Source organism: Oryx dammah, unplaced genomic scaffold (assembly GCF_014754425.2).
Source record: "Oryx dammah isolate SB20612 unplaced genomic scaffold, SCBI_Odam_1.1 HiC_scaffold_17, whole genome shotgun sequence".
Taxonomy (NCBI): Eukaryota; Metazoa; Chordata; class Mammalia; order Artiodactyla; family Bovidae; genus Oryx; species Oryx dammah.
This window is the reverse complement of record NW_024070201.1, coordinates 38,012,718-38,033,240: the sequence shown is the minus strand read 5'-3', so window position 1 is coordinate 38,033,240 and position 20,523 is coordinate 38,012,718. Positions and strand designations below refer to the sequence as shown.

The 20,523-nt window shown below is 41.6% G+C and overlaps 1 protein-coding gene across 1 annotated transcript in view; it reads left to right on the top strand.

The window, feature by feature from the left end:
- The window catches only part of SPON1 (spondin 1), a 314,010-nt gene that overhangs the window by 20,431 nt on the left and 273,056 nt on the right, over nt 1-20,523 (top strand). Inside the window, exon 2 of the mRNA XM_040258315.1 lies at nt 701-807. Coding sequence (XP_040114249.1) covers nt 701-807 — 107 coding nt within the window. The remainder of the gene's footprint in view (nt 1-700; nt 808-20,523) is intronic.

Here is a 20,523-nt window from a genome sequence, read left to right as displayed (position 1 = left end):
AGATCCAACCAGTCCATCCTAAAGGACATCAGTCCTGAATATTTGTTGGAAGGACTGATGCTGAAGCTGAAACTCCAATATTTTGGGCACCTGATGCAAAGAACTGACTCATTGGAAAAGACCCTGATGCTGGGAAAGATTGATGGTGGGAGGAGAAGGGGATGACAGAAGATGAGATAGTTGGATGGCATCACTAACTCAATGGACATGAGTTTGAGTAAACTCCAGGAGTTGGTGATGGACAGGGAGGCCTGGTGTGCTGCAGTCCATGGAGTTGCAAAGAGTCAGACATAACTGAGTGACTAAACTGAATTGATAGGAGTTTATGCTGCAAGCACCTGAGTCTCTCCTGGGCCAATCTATGGAAGTATATAACATTAGATAACTGTCAAGATGAGTTGCTGACCATGTACTATTTTTATCAAATTGTAGTTACTAACAGCGTTCATCTCAGGCTTGGTTGATTCAACAGTTCCCAAGTGAGATCACAGTTCAGGTGTTTTAGCAGGTTCTGAAATGTGAGAGGGCGCTGGGTGGCGAGGGTGAAAGTTCATCACTCTCCCAAATGAGCCTTTCCCACCATCACCTGCCCCTGTGGCCCACAGGTCTGGGATGCTGATGAGGGCTCACATTTATCCGTTTGACAAACGGAAGACAGCTGATTCTTATGCTTATCATCTGCTTTCTTCTTATCTTGCAGTGACGCTTTCAGCTGCCCCTCCCTCCTATTTCAGAGGATTCACCTTAATCGCCCTCAAAGAGAACAGAGAGGGTGATAAGGAGGAAGACCATGCCGGGACCTTCCAGGTAAGAACGATTCTGGGCTTACCCAGGGTCCTCCGTTGCTCTAGTGGGTAGATGCCAGCTGCAAGGTGAGTGTACTGCAGAGGCTAATGGAAAGGAGCGGGCAGGTATCTGAGTGGGCTTCTTGTGCAGTTCCCTCGACCATTGGCCAGGTGGGCCAGGGCCATGGAAAGACCCAGAACGGGGTGCACAGCAGATGCCTCAAGTCTCCCTTAAGGCCATGGGGCTTGGCCTCCAGGCAGGGCTCTTCTGGGGCTCATGGTGTCTTGGGCGGCAGACAGTCCAGTATGCTGAGAACTTCCAGAACCCTGGCGAGGATCCGGCTGTTTTTCCTGTGCAGCCGCTTCTTGATTGACTGGCAATTCTCAAGTGTAAACGGAACAAGAGCTTAGGATGACCAGACTGGAGGGAGTTCAAAGCACAGGAGAAGGACTATTAATGGAATGAAGAGATTGATTTATGAGGGAAGATTAAAAGAATTAAACATGCTTTGCTTGGCTAAATGAACAGGGCTGAGTTGAAGAGGTGGTAATGGTCTTTAAATGTCAGTCCTCACAGAGCAGCCTCCTCCAGAGGAGGCCTCATTTGACTTTGTACAAAAGGGCGCAGCAAGACGAAAGTGGGTCAGGAGAAGAAAGGGAATCTCAAAGGCAAGGGCCCTGACAGTGAGTCATATTTCACCGTGCAACATTCTTCCAAGGGAAGTGGCGGGAACATCACCCCCTTTGCAGAGGCTTAGAAAGAGGCCAACGAGTTGTCAGAACACGTCCCAGAAGGACTGGGGCCATCCTAGGAGGAGGCCTGGCCAAATCTGCTGTAACCATTTCTCATCTCAAATTTCCATTGTTCTGGAATCCATTTTTATCTGGCATTTGCAAACTCACAGGGGGAAAAAAAAAATCAGCAACAACCGAGGAAGAATACTTATACCCATAGCTGGCTGCTGGGGATTCTGGTACAATTTGTGGGTTCCATGGAGCACCCAAAATATCTTCCTTGTCCAAAGATATCTTTAACCCCTTGTGGGCAGGTTGTAATTGTGAATCCTGTGATTTTTAAAAAGAAACAATATCCAGTGTTTAGGAATCTGGGCTTGTGGCTGAGTGGGACCATTAATTCCATGCTCATTGTAATGTCCTTCTGTGGATCTAGATGGCAGGAACTGTCTTCATGTATCTGAAGAAATTACTCAGATACAGTCTGTATTTGTTGGGTACTTACCATATGCCAGGCCCTTGGTTAAGTGCTTTACCTTATCTCAGTTTATCTTAGTTTACCTTATCTTAGTTTAATTCTCACAGCAACCAAGTAGATCCAAACTATTACACCTATTTCACAGATCAGGAAATTGAAGTTTGAGAAATTAAATCCCTTGCCTAAACGGCTAGTAAGTAGTAAGGTCAGGCTTCTCTATCACATTTCTGATTCCAGTGACTAAATGTCTTCCTTATAGTCCTGGACATGCTCCTGGCATAGGTGTGTTTGGACAGTGCATCAGCGAGGTTGTCATTATAGAGAAAGGAAGATATATGCATGCATTCAGCCCATAAGAATACTAAGATGTATCCCCCTTGTTCTTGGAGGTGTGAATGATTTATCAGATTGGGGCAGCTGAGAGATCTAGGTACCTGAGTGTCGGGAGGGATCAAGTTCTAAGAAGGGAAAAGGAGCGGGGGTGGGAGATGGGAAATGTGATCTTAATATTTACTCAAACAAAATTTATCTGCTTTAAAATGATGCTTAGAAATATATTCCCGAAAAGAATTGAAAGCAGGGACTTGAACAGATATGTGTACATTCATGTTCATAGCAGCAATATTCATGACAGCCAAAAGACAGAAACAATCTAAATATCCATTGGTGGATGAATGGATAAACAAAATGTGTATACATACAGTGAAATATTATGCACCTTTATAAAAGAACATTCTGACATATGCTATAACATGGATGACCCTTGACATTATGCTAAATGAAATAAGTAGGCACAAAATGACAGGTACTGTCTGATGTCACGTATATGAGTTTCATCATCAAGTTTATAGAAACAGAAAGTAGAATGGTGGTTGCCAGGAGATGTGAGAGAAAGGGAAATAGGGAATTATTGATGAACATGTGTGGAGTTTCAATTAGGGAAGATGAAAAACGTTCTGGAGATAGATGGTTTTGATGCTAGTATAACATATGAATGTACTTAATGCCGTGAACTGTATACTTAAAAATGGTCAAAATGGTAAATTTTGTGTACATTCTGATACACATACACACACTAAATAATGCCTGAGTTAGGCCAGTGGGGACATGGTTTCTTTCTTTGATGCTGTTTTAATTCAGCAAATTGACAGTCTTCTCCAACTCACTGTTGTTTCTGCTTGGCTTAATCTTGGTCCTGGAAACCAGTTGGTGAATACAGGGCCCTGCTCACACTGGCAGTAAGTAAATGTCTGTTGAATGAATAAATGAACAAATTATTCTTTCTACTAGTGCCCATAACTCATTCCAATTGGGGATTGTTTCAGAACTATCCCTCTATATATTTATCTTTCCTTCTTCTCTTAGAGCTTCTTATATCCTTTCTTTATATCACAGTGGTTCTCAGAGTGTGGTCTTTGGACCAGCTGCATCAGCATCATCTGGGAACTTGTTAGAAATTTAAAAAAATCTCAAGCCCCACTCAGACTTTCTGAATTAGAAGCTCTGAGGGTGGGGCCCCCACAGCTTGTGTTTCAGCAACCCTTCAGTGTGAATCCAGTGCAAACTCAAGTTTGAGAACTAGTGTTGAAATGAGACAAAGATCCAACATGTCCAGCAAGAACTCCGTCATCACATCAACAAATCTGTTGTTTGAGCCCTAACAAGATCAAAGTTGGAAACATAGGAAAAATGCCTCACATACAATAATAATGCATGTGTGCCAGATACTGTTCTAAGTGGTTTACATGTTTCAACTGATTTAATCCTCAGAGTAACACCACAAGAGAAGCATTATTATCCTTTTTTTCACAGATGAGGAAATTGTGGCAACAGAGGGATTCCAGTAACTTTCTTAAGACCATTCAGCTCTAAGCAATAAAGCTGAATTCAAACCTTGGTAAATGAGAGTCATAACAACTTTTTAATGGCAGTAGGCTCTATGTCAAGAGTTTTATATTCCTTATCCTACTTAGCTCTCATAGCAACCCTGTAAAGTCAGGATTGTTGTACCCATTTTCTAGATGATGAAACCAAGTCTCCAAGGGACTAAGTAAATTGACCAAAGTAATCTAACATCTTAAGGGGGTGGGGAAGGGATCCTGTTTCAGAGGTTTTCTCACACTCATCTCCCCACCCCTGCCCTGCCCTTGTGCATTAAATGCATGTTCACTTGGGTGCCCAGTATCTTGGAGGTTAGAGAGGAAGAAATCATAGCTCATGTCCCATCTTGCCTCTCCTGCTTCAGATGTTGTGGTCTCTGTACTTGCCCCCTTCCACACTAGCATGAAAGTATTATCTCTCTGTATCAAAGCTGTCATCTTTAAAGTCATTCATTTATTCATCAGCATTTATTGAGTGTCTCCTATGTGTCAGGCACTAAGGTAGGCACTGGGGATGCAGCAGTGAGAAAAACAGACATCATCCTGCCCTAATGGAGCTTATAGCATCCTCCTTGTCACTGTGCTTTATATCAACAGGTGTGACAGGAAGTCAGCAAGTCATCAGTGGGAACATGAGTAGATGATCCGAAACTATAAATGCTGATATAATTTTATATATATATATATACACACACACATAGAAATTAACAAATATTTAGAAGTACTTCTTTGTTAACACCCTCACTCCAAATATGACAGCTTTAAGGACTTAATATCAATGATGAAATCCTAATATCCTTTAAATCTGGTAGAAATTACATCCTTAGTTCTAAAAGTGACTCTAAGAGGTGGTGATTTTGCTTCTCAATGAGAGCCCTTACTCAGCGCACAAATTCACTAGGTACAAAAGAAACTTTAAAGCAAACATTAATGCCTCTTTAGACTTAGCAGGGAGAGAATGGGGCTGTTGGGAGAGGAAGGCTAAGGGTTACAGCGCCCCCACCTCCACCCTGGAGGCCGAGGAGAAGGGGGCGGGGCTGCTTCTCTGCTTCCAGTGGCGGCTGGTCCAGCGTGGCAGTTTTGGCATCGCTAAGGGTATCTGTCCCTGGCTGCCAGAAGGGAGAGACATGGGAGCCTTTTTGATGAGCTAGCTGGGTGTACTCACGGTTAATTGAAAGTGACAAGGAATGCGGCGGCTGGACTGCATGTACAGAAGTCATACCCCAATCCTTTAAAATCGTATTGCTCAAAGCAAGTTGCTTCCTGGAATGTTCATGGCCCAGCCAACTGCCCAGCACTTTCTCCCTCCTCCTTCAGGGCTCTCTGCTCAGACGATCCTTTCCCGGGGTGGGGGTGGGGGCGCGCGAGGGGAGGGTGCCCCATCACTCTCTTTGAAGCTTCACTCCCCCTTCTATCCCTGGTTGAATCCCCTATCCCTCTCCACTACTTACTTATTTTCCACTGCCTGTCTTGCCACCTGATGTACCATCTATTTTACTTGATGACTTGAGTATCACCTGCCCCCTTCCACTAAGCTGTAAGCCCCACTAGGCAGGGATTTTTGCCTGTCTTGTTTGCTACTGTACCCCCAGCGCCTCATCCTGAGCCCCTCACAGAGTGGGCACTTCCGTTAGACAGAATTTTAAGTGCTCTATTTATAATAAAATTCAAGCTGCTAATTTGTAATGCCATTGCTTTAGTTTAAAGTCCTGTATGCATCAACTAGTTTATGCAATAGGCTGCCAGTCAAAGAAAGCCTCATTTTAAAAAGGAATGTTTGCCTAAAATCCTTTATCACCACCATACAAACAAGTATCTTCTGATAACTAATTATATCATATTCTTAATCATCTGTTTATAAAATGTTTTCATCATCTCTTTACTAACAATAAATATTTATTAGTGCTTGATGAGTTCTGAGCCACGTAAGAAGCTCAATGAGTACCCAACACACTTTTCTGAAAATAAAATCCTATTGCAAGCCTGTTTTTTAGGAATTCTCTCTTATAGGAAAATGTCTTCTTGTTACACTCACCTAAGCTTAATTGTGACCCTTATAAGGTTAGAATTTTTCAATCACTATTCACTGCTATAAATAATGGAGAAAAATTATTTTCTTAAATAAAACTTTTTTCCCTTATTTGATATTGGTTTACTAGAAGAGATTCTCAGAAGTGCAAAAGATATGGACATTTTTATGTTTTTGATGTATATTTCAAAGGTGATTTCTGCCTCTCAGCCTCACCCAAATTTTCACTCAACATTCTCTTCAACAACCTGAATTTGAACATTACATCAGAGTAGCCATAGCCACTGATGTGAAGAGAAACATATATTCCCACATCAGGATTGAGCATGACAGTATTTGGGCAGGTCAAACTGAGAGACTAAATCTAGCAAGATGAAAAGCTAATGGAGGAACACAGCAAGTTACATACTTAGATCCAAATAACCTACTGTAGCTGTATGAGAAGAGTGATTTGGAGTTACAGTAGCACATTAAACAAACAACAAATGTATCTTAGGGTTTTTAGTTGCCCATAAGTTCAGAATGAGTCATTCATGAGATAGGATCTCTGGCTATTATCACAGGAGCATGAACAGGGGAGTTAGATTTTCTTACGGGATTCTTAATCTGTCCTCAGAGAGCCCACAATATTCTTTCTTCTCCTGTAGAGTATACCTTTCTGGTGAATGAATATTACCATATAAAATATGCAATGCTTTCCTTCATTTGTTTATTCAAATATTTCCATAGCATGCATAGCACTCTACTTTTCCCTTCACAGTAGTTATTACTGCTTATGTATTTGTAAGATTATATTTTTAATATTGCTCTGTCCCACCAAATTGGAGGGATGACCATATCTATTTTGTTCACTAATGTATTTCTTTCACTAGCACTGTGCCTGGCACACGGTGGACAATCAGTAAATATTAGGTGAGAGGAACTAATAAAAGCACTGATTAAAGCTATGTAAACAGCAATTTACTAGGCTCTGAGCATATTGAAATGAATAATTAAGGCCTAGTGCATAGTGTTAATTAGGAGGTCAGCATCTCCAGTAGAACTTCTCAACCTTGGTAGGCTAGGTACACTGTTAGAGCACAAACAATGAGAGCCTAGATATTTATTTCCTTGGATATAGGGGTGATCTCATCTGTCTACTCTAGGGAAATGCTATCATTTCTTTCCTGTAACATAAAGAGACTTGTACAGAAAGAACTATATTGCACATACTATTATAATTGCTGCATGTGTGCAAATAAGAAAGCAATCATTTGTAGGAAGCAAGGAGCGAGTGCTAATCTGGGAGAAGAGAAAGGATATTTATAGAGATGGAAACTTTTTTAATTGAAATACAGTTGATTTATTATGTATAAGTTTCAGGTGTACAGCAGCGTGATTCAGGTATATATATTCTTTTTCAGATTCTTCTCCATTGTAGGTTATTACAAGATATCAAATATAGTTCCCTGTGCTATAGCTATATTTTATATATAGTAGTGTGTTATCTTTTAATCCCAAACTCCTAATTTATCCCTCCCCCTCTTTTCCTTTGGTAACCATAAGTTTTTTTCTATGTCTATTAGTTTGTTTCTGTTTTGTAAATAAGTTCATTTGCATCATTTATTTTGATTCCACATGTAAGTGGCATCATATGCTATTTGTCTTTGGCTGAGTTACCTAACTTAGGATGGTAATCTCTAGGTCCATCCATGTTGCTGCAAATGCCATTATTTCATTTCTTTTTACGGCCGAATAATATTCATGTGTCTGTGTGTGCATACCACATCTTCTTTCTTTATTCATTCATCTGTTGATGGACACGTAGGTTGCTTCCAAGTCATGACTATTATAAATAGTGCTGCTATGAACATTGAGGTGCATTTTTTTAAAATCAGAGTTTCCATCTTTTTCAGATATATGCCCAGGAGTAGGACTGCAGGATCATATGTTAACTCTCTCTTTAGTGTTTTAGGGAGCCTCCCTACTGTTCTCCATAGTGACTGCACCAGTGTACTTTCCCACCAATAGTGTAGAATTGTTCTCTTTCCTCCACATCCTCTCCAGTATTTGTTATTTGTAGACATTTTGATCATGGCCATTCTGACTGGTGTGAGGTGATCCCTCATTGTAGTTTGATTTGCATTTCTCTAATAATTAGTGATGTTGAGCATCTTTTCATGTGCCTCTTGGCCCATGTCTGTGTCTTCTGTCTTCTTGAGACAGTAACTTTTGAGTTGTCCCTTTGGATGGCTGAAATTTGCAGGTGGACAAGGGGTGAATGTAAGGGGTTTGTGTGAAAACCACGCTACTTTTCCCTCTTTTTTTTTGAAGTTTAGACCATGTTTCATGTTTATTACTTTCCAACACTAAATTTTGTTTTAGAAAATTCATATGAAGAAACAATAAGCGCTAGACATTTGTTACATTTAAAATACTGTACTTAATTTGGGGTTGTAGTGAACAATATTTCATTCCTGCCCTCAACTAGTTTAAAGTAGAAAAGCACCTAACCAAATGTAGAACTCAGTACATACTTAGAACTTACAATTTAGTATAAGGGAATTAGAGACAATATACAACATAAATACTTATGTGTTAGGTAAAAAGTGTAATGGGGAAAACTATTGGAATGGGTAGATGCCATTTAAAATGGTGGCTCAGGTGAGATACTAAGAAGTCGTGCATTTGGGTAAAGACCTAATTGTTGACAGAGCACTCTTTCCTCTGTTTTAAAACTTGCTCTACTTTAGTCTTTCCCTGTAGCTACTTTGACAACCGTAAAGAGCCCAGTGAAGGCACAGTAAATGTTTTATTGAATGAATGAATGAACGAATCAGAGGATGGATGACATGGTATACTGGCCCCTTCCCTTCAGGAACTCACTGGGTGTAAAATGCCTCTGTGAGCTGTGATCCTTAAAAAAAAAAATCAAAAGGACATATTTTAAAAACAGTGTCATGACCTCTTCAACATGTGGTTTTTCTTTTTTCAATTCTATTTAAAATCATTTGTAAGAAAGATGAGAAGCAGTGTGGCATGTGAGTGCCTGGGCCAGATATTGGTCCTCAGGCTGCCATAGCCCTGGTCCCTGATCCCTGATCCCAGAAAGGACAGAAGGTAATTTCCTTCTAAATGGGCAAGCCCTGACAACCTGCCCAGATGCCTGATCAGAACTTGAACGTCATTCCTTTCAACAGAGCACACCCTTGTTTTGTGATGGAAAATATAGAAATGATAAATACAGAGCATAAAGAAGCTAAATAAGATAAAATAAATCATTTATAAAATAAAGATAAAATATTTTATCTTATTTATATGATAAAATAAGTCATTTTATAATCTAGAGATAACCATTATTAGCATTTGGGTATATTTCCTTCCAGATTTTAAGTGTGCACACACATCCATATATGTATCAGCTCTTCTCTTTCTACAGGTGGCCATTGAGAATTTCACAGTATCAGAAGTGGGCACACAGTTTATTAATGACAGTAAGAAGCATCGCTATTTTTAGGCTCATCTTCCTCCTCCAAAAGGACCGCGTGTCTCATTCTTCCAATTCTATCTTCGCTTTTCTATTTAGAATGTACAGTGGGTGTCTGCAAAGATCATGGGTTTGGGAGTTTGCAGACCCGGGCTCAAATTCTTCCTCTACCAGCTTAGTAGAGAAGTCAACTTAATTTCCCTGAACCTTAGTTCTTCTTAGGGCTTCCCTTGTGGCTCAGATGATGAAGAATACGCCTGCAATGCAGGGAACCTGGATTCGATCCCTGGGTCGAGAAGACCCCCTGGAGAAGGGAATGGCAACCCACTCTAGTATTCTTGCCTGGAGAAGTCCATGAATAGAGGTGCCCGGTGAACTACAGTCCATGGGGTCACAAAGCGTCAGATACGAATGGGTGGCTGGCACTTTCACTTTTTTCACTTAGTTCCTCTGTCTTTAAAATAGGCCTGATAAAGATTGTTTTGAGTATCAGATGAGATGAATTATGTGTAAAATGCCCAACATAGTGCCTGGACTTAATCAGTGTCTCTTCCTTCTGAGCCAGCAGCCTAGAGCCCTTTCTATGTTCCTGTGTCTAGTGAATCACAAACCCTATCCCACTGTAGATGTGGCAGACCTCTCATCCTAGGTATAACTCGCCACCTGTCTGTGCGCCTCTACCAAATAAGGGGAGAGACAGCCTTCTTTAATTCTCTCTGTCTTCACTGTAATATGATTGACTATAATGTAAAATGGAAGATTTCAGTGGGCACATAATACTCAGTAAATAAAAGCAAAATTCTGTTCCATGTGGGTGCTAGCAGTTTGGCTGGGCTCAGTTACTGGCTTAGTGACCTCCTCCCATGCCACAGCTTCACTGAAAATGGGGTTCAAATTGTACCTTGACAAATGCTCTACACCTCCGGGAATGAGCAGATGGAGGAAACCAGGACTGTCACCTCCGGGTACTAACAGGTCTGGCGCTTCATTCGCTTCCGTCCTCTCCCTCCAGGCTGTAAGCTTTATAAGAACAGGGGCTGTCTGTCTGTTTCACAGCTGCATCACCAGTGCTGGGCGCAGCGTCTGCCACACAGCAGGTGCTCAGTAAATATTTGTCACAAAAATAAGTAACTGTGTTAATTTCCTGTCAGTCTCAGAGCCATCCCCTGAGGTAGGCACTATTATCATCCCCGTGTTACAGGCAAGGTAACACTGAGCGAATTAGAAATGTGACAAAAGGCACGGAGCCAGTAGATGGCTATGAGCAAGGATCAAAACACCTGTGGTTACTGCCATTTTCTCTATTCAGCATCTCTTGTAGGTCCAGGGCAGAAGTGGATGAGAGACAGACAGACATTGACTACTTAGTTCCCTAAAATCCCTTCTGGGTCATTCCAGGGATCACACCAGGTTTATTGTCTCACAGATCCTCAACCTCCAGGTTTCAGCACTTCACATGCCATTGCCTCTGTTTCCTGATACTCATGTCTTACTTTCGTCCCATCTAGATTCTGTGCCCCCTACCCCATCTCAGCTCTCAGATGCTTGGTATATCTCCCTTTTTAAGAAAAAAAAAAAAAGTGTAATTTTTTTAGTTGTGTTCGTTTCTACTGTACAACGACATGAATCAGCCATATGTATGCATACCCTCCCTCTTGAAGCTCCCATCACCCCCCAGTTCCGCCCCTCTAGGTCATCACAGCGCTGAGCTGAGCTTCCTGTGCTGCACAGCAGGTCCCCACCAGCTAGCTGCTTTACACACAGTGATCTATACATATCAACGCTGCTCCCTCAGTTTGCCCCGCCCTCTCCTTCCCCCGCTGTGTCTGCATGTCTGTTGTCTATGTCTGCGCCTCTATTCCTGCCCTGCAAGTGTTCTCCAGGCAAACTTTCCGACCCAGGGATCGAACCTGGGTCTCCCGCATTGCAGGCAGACACTTTACCGCCTGAGCCACAAGGGAAGCCTCTATGTATATACACATTAATGTACAATATTTGTTTTTTTTTAACTCTAGTTCTTTGCACTCTTTATAGCCCTGATGTGTTAAATCCCTGTTTGCCTGCAAGATTCTGCAAAGAGGCAGGAAGCTGGAAGCTGGGCTGCAGCCATCTCTGTATTCCCACAGCCTCACCAAGGCTTGGCACACTGGCCAGCTGATAAATGTTTTCCAAATTGATGGATGACTGCTGCTAGAATTTCTGGCCCTACCTCTTGTTTGCTGGTCTCATGCTTTCTTGCATGGGAACTAGCATTGTTTCCACATCTATTTTTCTGAAGCTCTGGAAATCATTTGCAAATACATGACAGAATTGTTTAGCAGACAATAGGTAATGTTTATTGCCCCAAAGCACTTTTATCATGTATGTATTAAGTAGCTTAAAAATGTCAGTAAGTCACTGTGTGGCCTTGCAATCCTTTCATCTTTTGAATGAGAATGATGACCCTTCATTCCAGATCTAACTACTTTATAGAATAGATCTTAATTCTGGTTTTACAAACCTGTAAACCATCTGTTTGCTTTTCAGAATAGTTACATCCAAAGAGCAGATGGATCATAATTTATTTATACAACAGCCTATTGTAGCATGCTTAGGTAAATTTTTAAAATATTATTAATTTTATGAAGAAAACCTTTTCATTTACTTATTTGCAACAAATATTTACTAAGCCTATTATGTTCAAGGCATTTTCTGGGCTGTGAGACTATAGCTGTGAAAAAACAGACAAAAATCCCTCCCCTTATGAATATTGTGTTTCTAGATTTCCCATCATTTCCTTGGGATAGAGTCCCAAGTTTCTGTATCAGATAGTTTTTTGGCTCTCAATATGTATTAGGATATCACTTTTTATCACAGCTGATCATGTGGGAACTTGAAGAGAAGCCTAGCTCAGAGCTTCCTCTTAGAGGGAATATGTTACCTTCGCCAAGCTGCTTTGTCTGGCTTTTCCCCTTGGACACAAAACAGTCCCTCCAGTTGACTCCCAGCTTATACCTGATGTCCCTTAGCCCCTCCTTCATTTGGAGGAGGCCACGGTGTTGACAAAGCCCCCATCTGTATCCCACGTGGTCTTTGTACCCCAACTTGCACGTCCCCTTCTTGGGCAATTCTGGGCATGTCCTCACACGTGCACTCAGTCATATCCAACTCTTTGTGACTCCATGGACTGTAGCCCGCCAGGCTCCTCTGTCCATGGAATTTTCCAGAATTCTGGAAATACTGGAGTGGGTTGCCATTCCCTTCTCCAGGGGATCTTCCCAACCCAGTGTTCAAACCCACGCCTCTTGCCTCTCATGCGTTAGCAGGCAGATTCTTTACCACTGTGCCACCTGGGAAGCCCTCTTGTGCAATTACCTTCTTATAATCAAGGCCAAGACCTTTGCGTTTTGTCTTGATAAATTGATTATTCAATGTGTTCCATCTCTTCAGCATTTCAAGATCCTTCAAATTTGGCATCTTTTATCCAACGTAGTTCATCACTGTCCTCCCAGCCCATGTCTCTGCAGATTAAATGAGTCGGTACTCTCAGGTAAGCCAGCCATGCACACTTCAGGGGCTGTGTATTTCCTCTTCCCTCTGCCCAGGATACTCTTCCCCCAAATAGCCATAACTCCTACCACCTCGCTTCTTTCAGGTTTCTGCTGAAAGGTCATTTTTGTCAGAGTCCAGTTCCAACCATTTTTTATTAAAATAATGCTCTCATCACTCCTAATCCCAGGTATCCAGTTTGGTTTTCTTCTTTTGACTGATCACCACAGAACACGGTTGGTATGGGCTTGCTGGTGAGTTAGCTGTTTTCCCTCACTGCAACGTCAAATTCACAAGAGTAGGAACTTTGCTTTGTTCAGCACGTGTCTGTTCGGCTCTATCACAGTGTCTGGCGCATAGAAGGCAATAAATGCTGTCAGTTTCCGGTGTGTGCTTTTTGTGAGGGGCTGCCCCGGGTCCTTGTTGCTGTGTGCAGGCTTTCTCTAGCTGCAGGAAGCGGGGGTACTCTCTAGCTGCGGAGTGTGGGCTTCCCATTGTGGTGGCTTCTCTTGTTGCAGAGCACAGGGCCTGGGGCTCCCAGTCTTCAGTAGCTGTGGCGCATGGGCTTGGTTGCCCCGCAGCATGTGGAATCTTCCAGGACCAGGGACTGAACCCATGTCGTCTGTATCGGTAGGTGGGTTCTTAACCCCTAGACTGCCAGGGAAGCCCAGGTGTGCCTTTTAGAAGTCAGCTCTAAAACCAGTTGCTCTTTTCGACAATGAAATGACATTGGCTCCATGAAAGGACAAGTATTCTGACCCCCACTCAGTTCTTTTCCTTCCTAAAGTCAGCTTCAAACATGTTCCAGACTTCTTCACATGTACTCGTATGAAGATGCACGTTGATGCTCATCTCCTGGCCTTTTTCCTAAGCAACCTATATTTGTGCAACTGTCTTTCTGGATCCTGAAAGAGGACTTTGTCTGAATCCCAGTTTAATTTGATCATTTTACTAGCAACATAACCACTCCATCTCTCACTGAACCACGTAAGCTTGGGTCACTTAATTTACCCTGGCCTGTTAGTTTGGAATAATACTAATTCAAAGACTTATAATGATTAGATAAGGATTTCCAGTTTCTGCTGTGACATGTGAAGAGCTTAGACGTCACTGCTCCTGTACTCACATACATACACAAAAAAACCTGAAAACAACTCTAATTAGATCCATCAGTGATTTGAGGTCACAAAGCGAACTGCCATTCCTCACCCCCAAACTGGAGAGATGAGAAACATGGAGAATCACAGCCTAATAGGAACAGAATCTGCTAGAGACTGTAACTGACCAGAATACTCACACGGTAACTTATGAGTAGCTACACGCTGAACGCTGGCTGTGGGCAAACCTGATTGACTCCGAGGAACTCAGTGTTAGGGGGCACCACACATTTGTGAGTTTTACCTCCAGGAGTCCCACCAGGTTCTCACAGTGAAGATCAGAAAAATCCTCTCCGGTTTCAGGCAGAGAGAGGGGGGAAGTAACATACCCAGACCATTCGTCTTAACAAAGATCTTTCCTCTGAGCCTTACCTGACTTGAGGGAAGGGCAGTTAGCCAACTCCAGCCCCTCTAGCCTTCTTGTCTCACCTAAAGGGAATTTTTAAAAGGTCAAGAAATTCTTCTAAAGATCACACCCCAGAAACTGTGGTTGGATAAAAAACCTGAGATTTAATCATAAGATTCTAGACTACTTCCCCTTCCCAACCCTTTACCATCACACCAACAGGACTTTGGTGTAATAACAGTGGATTATAACCAAGAGAGCTCCAAGGCACAAACTCTATTTAAGGACTTTCTAGAAAAAAAAATAGAGGAGACAAAAATCAAGTCACTGGAGGAAATTGAAGCCTCTGACACCCACACCACAGCAAATGTTAAGCACAGAGCCTCACTCATATGTGGCAGGATAAACATAAATCCTCCCCACTAAAGGCCTATTTGCCTCAGCTCTTATTACCCTAAGGATCATGTCTGGCTTTCAACAAAAAAATTACAAGGCATGCTAAAGCCAAGGAAAAAAAACAGCCTGAAGAGACAAAAGCAAGCGTTAGAGCCAGACTTGGATATGACAGATTTTGAAATTACCAGACCAGATTTAAAATAACTATGATTAATGTGCTAAGGACTCTAATAAAAAGTGGGAAACATGCAAGAATAAGTGGTAATGTAAGCAAAGAGTTTGAAATTCTAAGAAAGAATCAAAAGGAAATGCTAGAAATAAAAAAACATTGTAACATATGAATAATGCCTTTGATGAGCTCACCAGTAGATTGGACATGGCCAAGGAAAGCATCAATGAGCTTGAAGGTTTCTCAGTAGAGACTTGCAAACTAAAATGTAAAGAGAAACAGAAAGAATGAAAAATCAGGACCGAATCTCTAACAACTGTGGGACAACGTTCAAAGGTGTAACATACATATGATAGTAATACCAGACAAAGAGAAAGAAGAAATATTTGAAGATCAGATGAAATAATAAAAAAGACATCAAAGTTAGTAGCTGGCTCATACTGAACGATCAATAAATGATAGGCATTGTAGCTACCACTGCCATCATTTTCATGATATAATCAGTTGATAGATCAAAATACCAGAGGAGAAAGGAACAGTTTGGATCAAAGGCAACTTTTTAAAGAGGACATAGTTTAATCAGGGATAGGAGGGATATTTCTTCATTTGAAACAGGACAAAGGCAAGAGGAACTGGTGAAAATACAGAACAGTTTGAGTGAGCAAGAAGTGAAAGTAAGAGTTCACATAGGATACTCTCCATATAATTGACTTTAACAGAAGTATTGCAAAAATGAAATGACGTACAATGGTGGTCTTCAAATTGTAGTGAACATAACAATTTCCTAGGTTCTTGTTTATAGTGCATCTCTCTGGGGCCCCACCAGAGAATTTGCTTCTATGCGTCTAAGTGAATGAGGAGTTGGGGCAGAGGATCTAAGTAAATTTGAAAGAGGTATTCCACAGACCACCTTTTAATAAATATATAAGGATATTGATTGCAGCCTGGCCTGAAATGTGCTCAACAGATGTTTAGTAGGCAGAGGCAAGCTCACCTGCAAAGGGGCAAAGACAAGATTGAGGACTGAGAAGATTACCTCGCAACAGGGAGACCCCATTTAGAAAATACACATTTCTAGAAAGAACTTTCAGACTAGATTTGTAACTCTCTCCATCAACTCTTGAGAGTCTGGTTACAGGATTCAGTGAACAGATGGTGTGATTTCCCCAAGGGTGCCAACCCTAGGGTTACAGTGGAAGGTGGGAACAGGCACCCAGCCATGAGGAGAGGCAACCAGGGGACCACTGAAAAGGCTGGTCAAGGTCCAGGCTGGGGAGGCGGCAGTGCCTCCAGCAACTCCCTGCCCCATAACTCTCCCAACACTTCCTCATTTCTCTGCCTCCTCTTCGGAACCAAGGATCTCAAAAGAGTTGTGCCTACACATGTTTTTCCCATGTCCTCACTGTCCATTCACTTCTCAGCCTCCACCAGGACGCATTTAGCCATATTAGCCACCAAAATGTCTCTTGGCAGTCCTTCAGTGATCTCCATTTGTCAGTAGACACTTCTCTGTCACTGCCTTACACATCCTTCTCCATCAGAGAGGGCTCACCACTCCTTGTTTCCTAAAGCACTCTCCTTTAATCTCTTTCTGGTTTTATGTCTTTTCCTTTCTGACTGTGGTTGCGCCTTTATTTGCTTCTCCCTTCTATCTGACCTCTGGATCTCTGATTCTCAAACTTGGCACTATTGACACTGGGGTCAGATAATTCCTTGTTGTGGACAGCTGTGCTGTGCACTGAAGAGTGTTTAGCAGCATCCCCGGCTTTTACCCACCAGAGGCCTGTGGCAACCCCTCCCCAAACAAACTGTGACAATCAAAAATGTTACCAGACATTCTCAATGTTCCCTGTGTGTGTGTGTGTGTGTGTGTTAGTCACTCAGTCGTGTCCGACTCTTTGTGACCTCATGGACTGTAGCCTGCCAGACTCCTCTGTTCATGGAATTCTCCAGGCAAGCATACATATCCATTCCCTTCTCCAAGCGGTCTTCCTGACCCAGGGATTTAACCCAGGTCTCCTGCATCGCAGGCAGATTCTTTATGGTCTAAGCCACCAGGGAAGCCCTGGGGGATAAAATCACCCTAATGAGACTCACTGCCCAGATGTTGCACTGTTCAAACGCAGTCCTATGACCCTTTTTGTCCGTTATCTACACCCAGACTCAACTATTGCCATGGCTCTAAGTGCCATCTCATGATAATGATGCTCATGTATGCTTCACTTAAACATTTGTTGTTCACATCCATGTTCTCAACCTTAGGCTACAGATAGCAGATAAATTCAGATTATGGCTTTTCAGATTAACATGGATTTCAATCCCTGTTCTACTCTTGCTACCTGTGTGATTTTAGCCCTCTTAGCTTCCATTTCTTTGTCTGAAATAATAAAGAGCTCAAACCTGTAAAGGCAATCAGAGTCCTTGGTGCATAGTCCGTTCTTAAGTGTTAGTTATCGTAACTTTCATAGTCATTACCACTGCACCTTGAGATTATGGACAGTGGGCTTCTGAAGTGCAAAGGAAGATCCTGTTTGCCTTGTTAAGTAATACAGTGTTGAGAGTTCCATTCTAGAGCCTAAGAGACCCAAGTTCAAATCCTGATACCACATCTCCACTCTGTGGCCCCTCTAAACCTGTTTTTTTTCCTCCTTGTAAAATGAAAGAATAATAGTACCTACTTCATTGGGTAACTCAAATAAGGTAATTCTAGGAAAAGGTTGTAACATGATGTCTAATACATGGGGACTTAATATTAGCAGTTATTAGCAATTATTATTGGGGCCTTCCCTGGTGGCTTAGTCAGTAAAGAATCAGCCTGCAATGCAGGAGCCCTGGGTTTGATCCCTGGCTCGGGAAGATTCCCTGGAGAAGTGAATGGCAACCCATTCCAGTATTCTTGCCTGGAGAATTCCATGAACAGAGGAGCCTGGCAGGCTACAGTCCATGGGTCTCAAAGAGCTGGACACGACTGAGTGACTAACACACACACACATACACACAGCAATTATTATTAGGTTAGCATAGGAGAAGCTAATCTTTAAATGCATCTCAGAGCCTGAGGAAAGGATAGCCCAGGCAGAGGGGAGAGCATGATCAAAGGATTGGAGGCATGGAAAAGAGTGCTGTGATCTGGGAATGGCAAGGAATTCCGGGATGCTAGAGCATAGGGTGGGGCATGAGATGAAAATGATGAAAGGCAGAATCTAAATCCCCTTCCATGCCAGTTTAGGATTACAGACCTATCCTTGTACCAAACACAAACAGAAATATGTCTGTTGGCAAGGGAGAAGGATACTGAAGAGTTTTAGACTAGAGAAACAAATCTTAGTTAAATTTGTGTTGCAAACCCTTGTCAATCTAGAAGAGTTTGGAGAAGGTAGAATCAGGTATAGGAAAGCTGATTAGGGGACTGTGGTGAGAACCCCAGTGAGAGATTGAGGCCCACCCATCAAGAGGTGAATGTCACAGACATTATAGAGAAGGGTGGCCAGGGTTCTTGACCACTTGAATTCAGGATCAAATGAAGGGCTGAGTAGGACTCTGAGGCTTTATGCTTGGCCCCAGGTGGTAGATGGCCAGTGTGTTGAGCCCTTCACTCTCCATCTACTGCCCTCTCCTCTCTTCTCTCTCCTCTTGTCACTGAACTGAACTTGCATCTGCTCACCTGATATACAGCAGAGTCAATCTAATCTCACTGGGTATTGAGATACCAGGGTCGTATTGAGATAACAGGGTGATGTTTCAGGAATCTTAATCTGGTTCCAACCAATCTGGGGTCTATGTACTGATGGTCACCATCTTCTACCTGGGTCTTAGTTTCTGCAAAACAACTCAAAGATACATATCACATTGTTATGTATGTTCTCGAAGGAGGAACTGGAAGTCCTGTGATACTGTTTTATTGTTGAACTATAGTTTTATATATATATACATTTTTAAGTTGAACTATAGTTGATTTGACCACGTTAGATTAGTTTCAGGTGTACAGCAAAGTGATTCAAATATGTACACACATAATGGAAAAGAATCTAAAAAAGAATATATATATATTCTCATATATATTTATGCCTATACATATTTGTATATATTCCTTTCAAGATTCTTTTATATACTGTTACAAAATATTGAATATAGTTCTCTGTGCTCTACAGTATACCTTGTTGTTTATCTATTTCATATATATTAATGTGCTAAGTTGCTTCAGTCATGTCTGACTCTTTGTGACCCCATGGACTATAGCCTGCCAGGTTCCTCTGTCCATGGGATTTTCCAAGCAAGAATACTGGAGTGGGTTGCCGTGCCCTCCTCCAGGGGGTCTTCCTGGCCCAGGTGTCGAAGCCATGTCTTTCATATCTCCTGCATTGGCAGGTGGGTTCTTTACCACTAGCGCCTTCTGGGTGTGTATGTTAATCCCAAACTCCTAATCTATCCTTCTCCCTCTGGTAACTATAGTTTTTCATTTTTTTTTTTAAACCTATGTTTGTGAGTCTGTTTCTGTTTAATAAGTGCATTTGTATCATTTTTTTTTTAGATTCCACATATAAGTAAAATGATGTGATCCTTGTCTTTTTCTGGCTTATTTCGCTTAGTATAGTAATCTCCATCCACGTTGCTGTGAATGACGTTATTTTATTCTTTTCATGACTGAGTAATAGTCCACTGTATATGTGTACTGCATCTTCTTTATCCATTCCCCTAGCAATGGACATTTAGGTTGCTTCCATGTCCTGGCTATTGTAATAGTGTTACAATGAACATTTGGGTGCATGTATCTTTTTGGATTATGGTTTTCTCTGGGTATGTGCTCAGGAATGGGATTTCTGGATCATATCATGCAGGAGTTATGTTTTTAGTTTTTAAGGAACCTCCAGATGGTTCTCCATAGTGGCTGTACCAATTCACATTCCCCCTAACAATGTAGAAGTGTTCCTTTTTCTCTGCACTCTCTCCAGCATTTATAATTGGTAGATGTTTGATGTTGAGCATCTTTTCATGTGCCTATTGGCCATCTGTATGTCTTCTTTGGATAAATATCTGTTTAGGTCTTCTGCTCATTTTATAATTGGGTTGTTCAGTTTTTTGACTTTAAACTGTATGAGTTTTTTGTATATTTTGAAAATTAAGCCCTTATGGGTTGCATTGTTTGCAAATCTTTTCTTCCATTTTATAGGCTGTCTTTCATTTTGTTTATGGTTTCTGTTGCTGTGTAGAAGCTTTTATGTTTAATTAAGTCTCATTTGTTTCTTTTTGCTTTTGTTTCCATTACCCTAGGAGATGGGTCCAAAAAATTTTGCTGTGATTTATGTCAAAGAGTGTTCTGCCTATGTTTCCTCTAGGAGTTTTATAGTATTCAGTCTTACATTTAGGCCTTTAATCCATTTTGACTTTATTTTTGTATATGGTGTTAGAAAATGTTCTAATTTTATTCTTTTACATATAGCTGTCCAGTTTTTTCTGCACCACGTATTGAAAAGACTATTTTTTCTTCATTGTATTCAATATGTTCTTGCCTCCTTTGTTACAAATTAATTGATCATAAGTGCACAGGTTTATT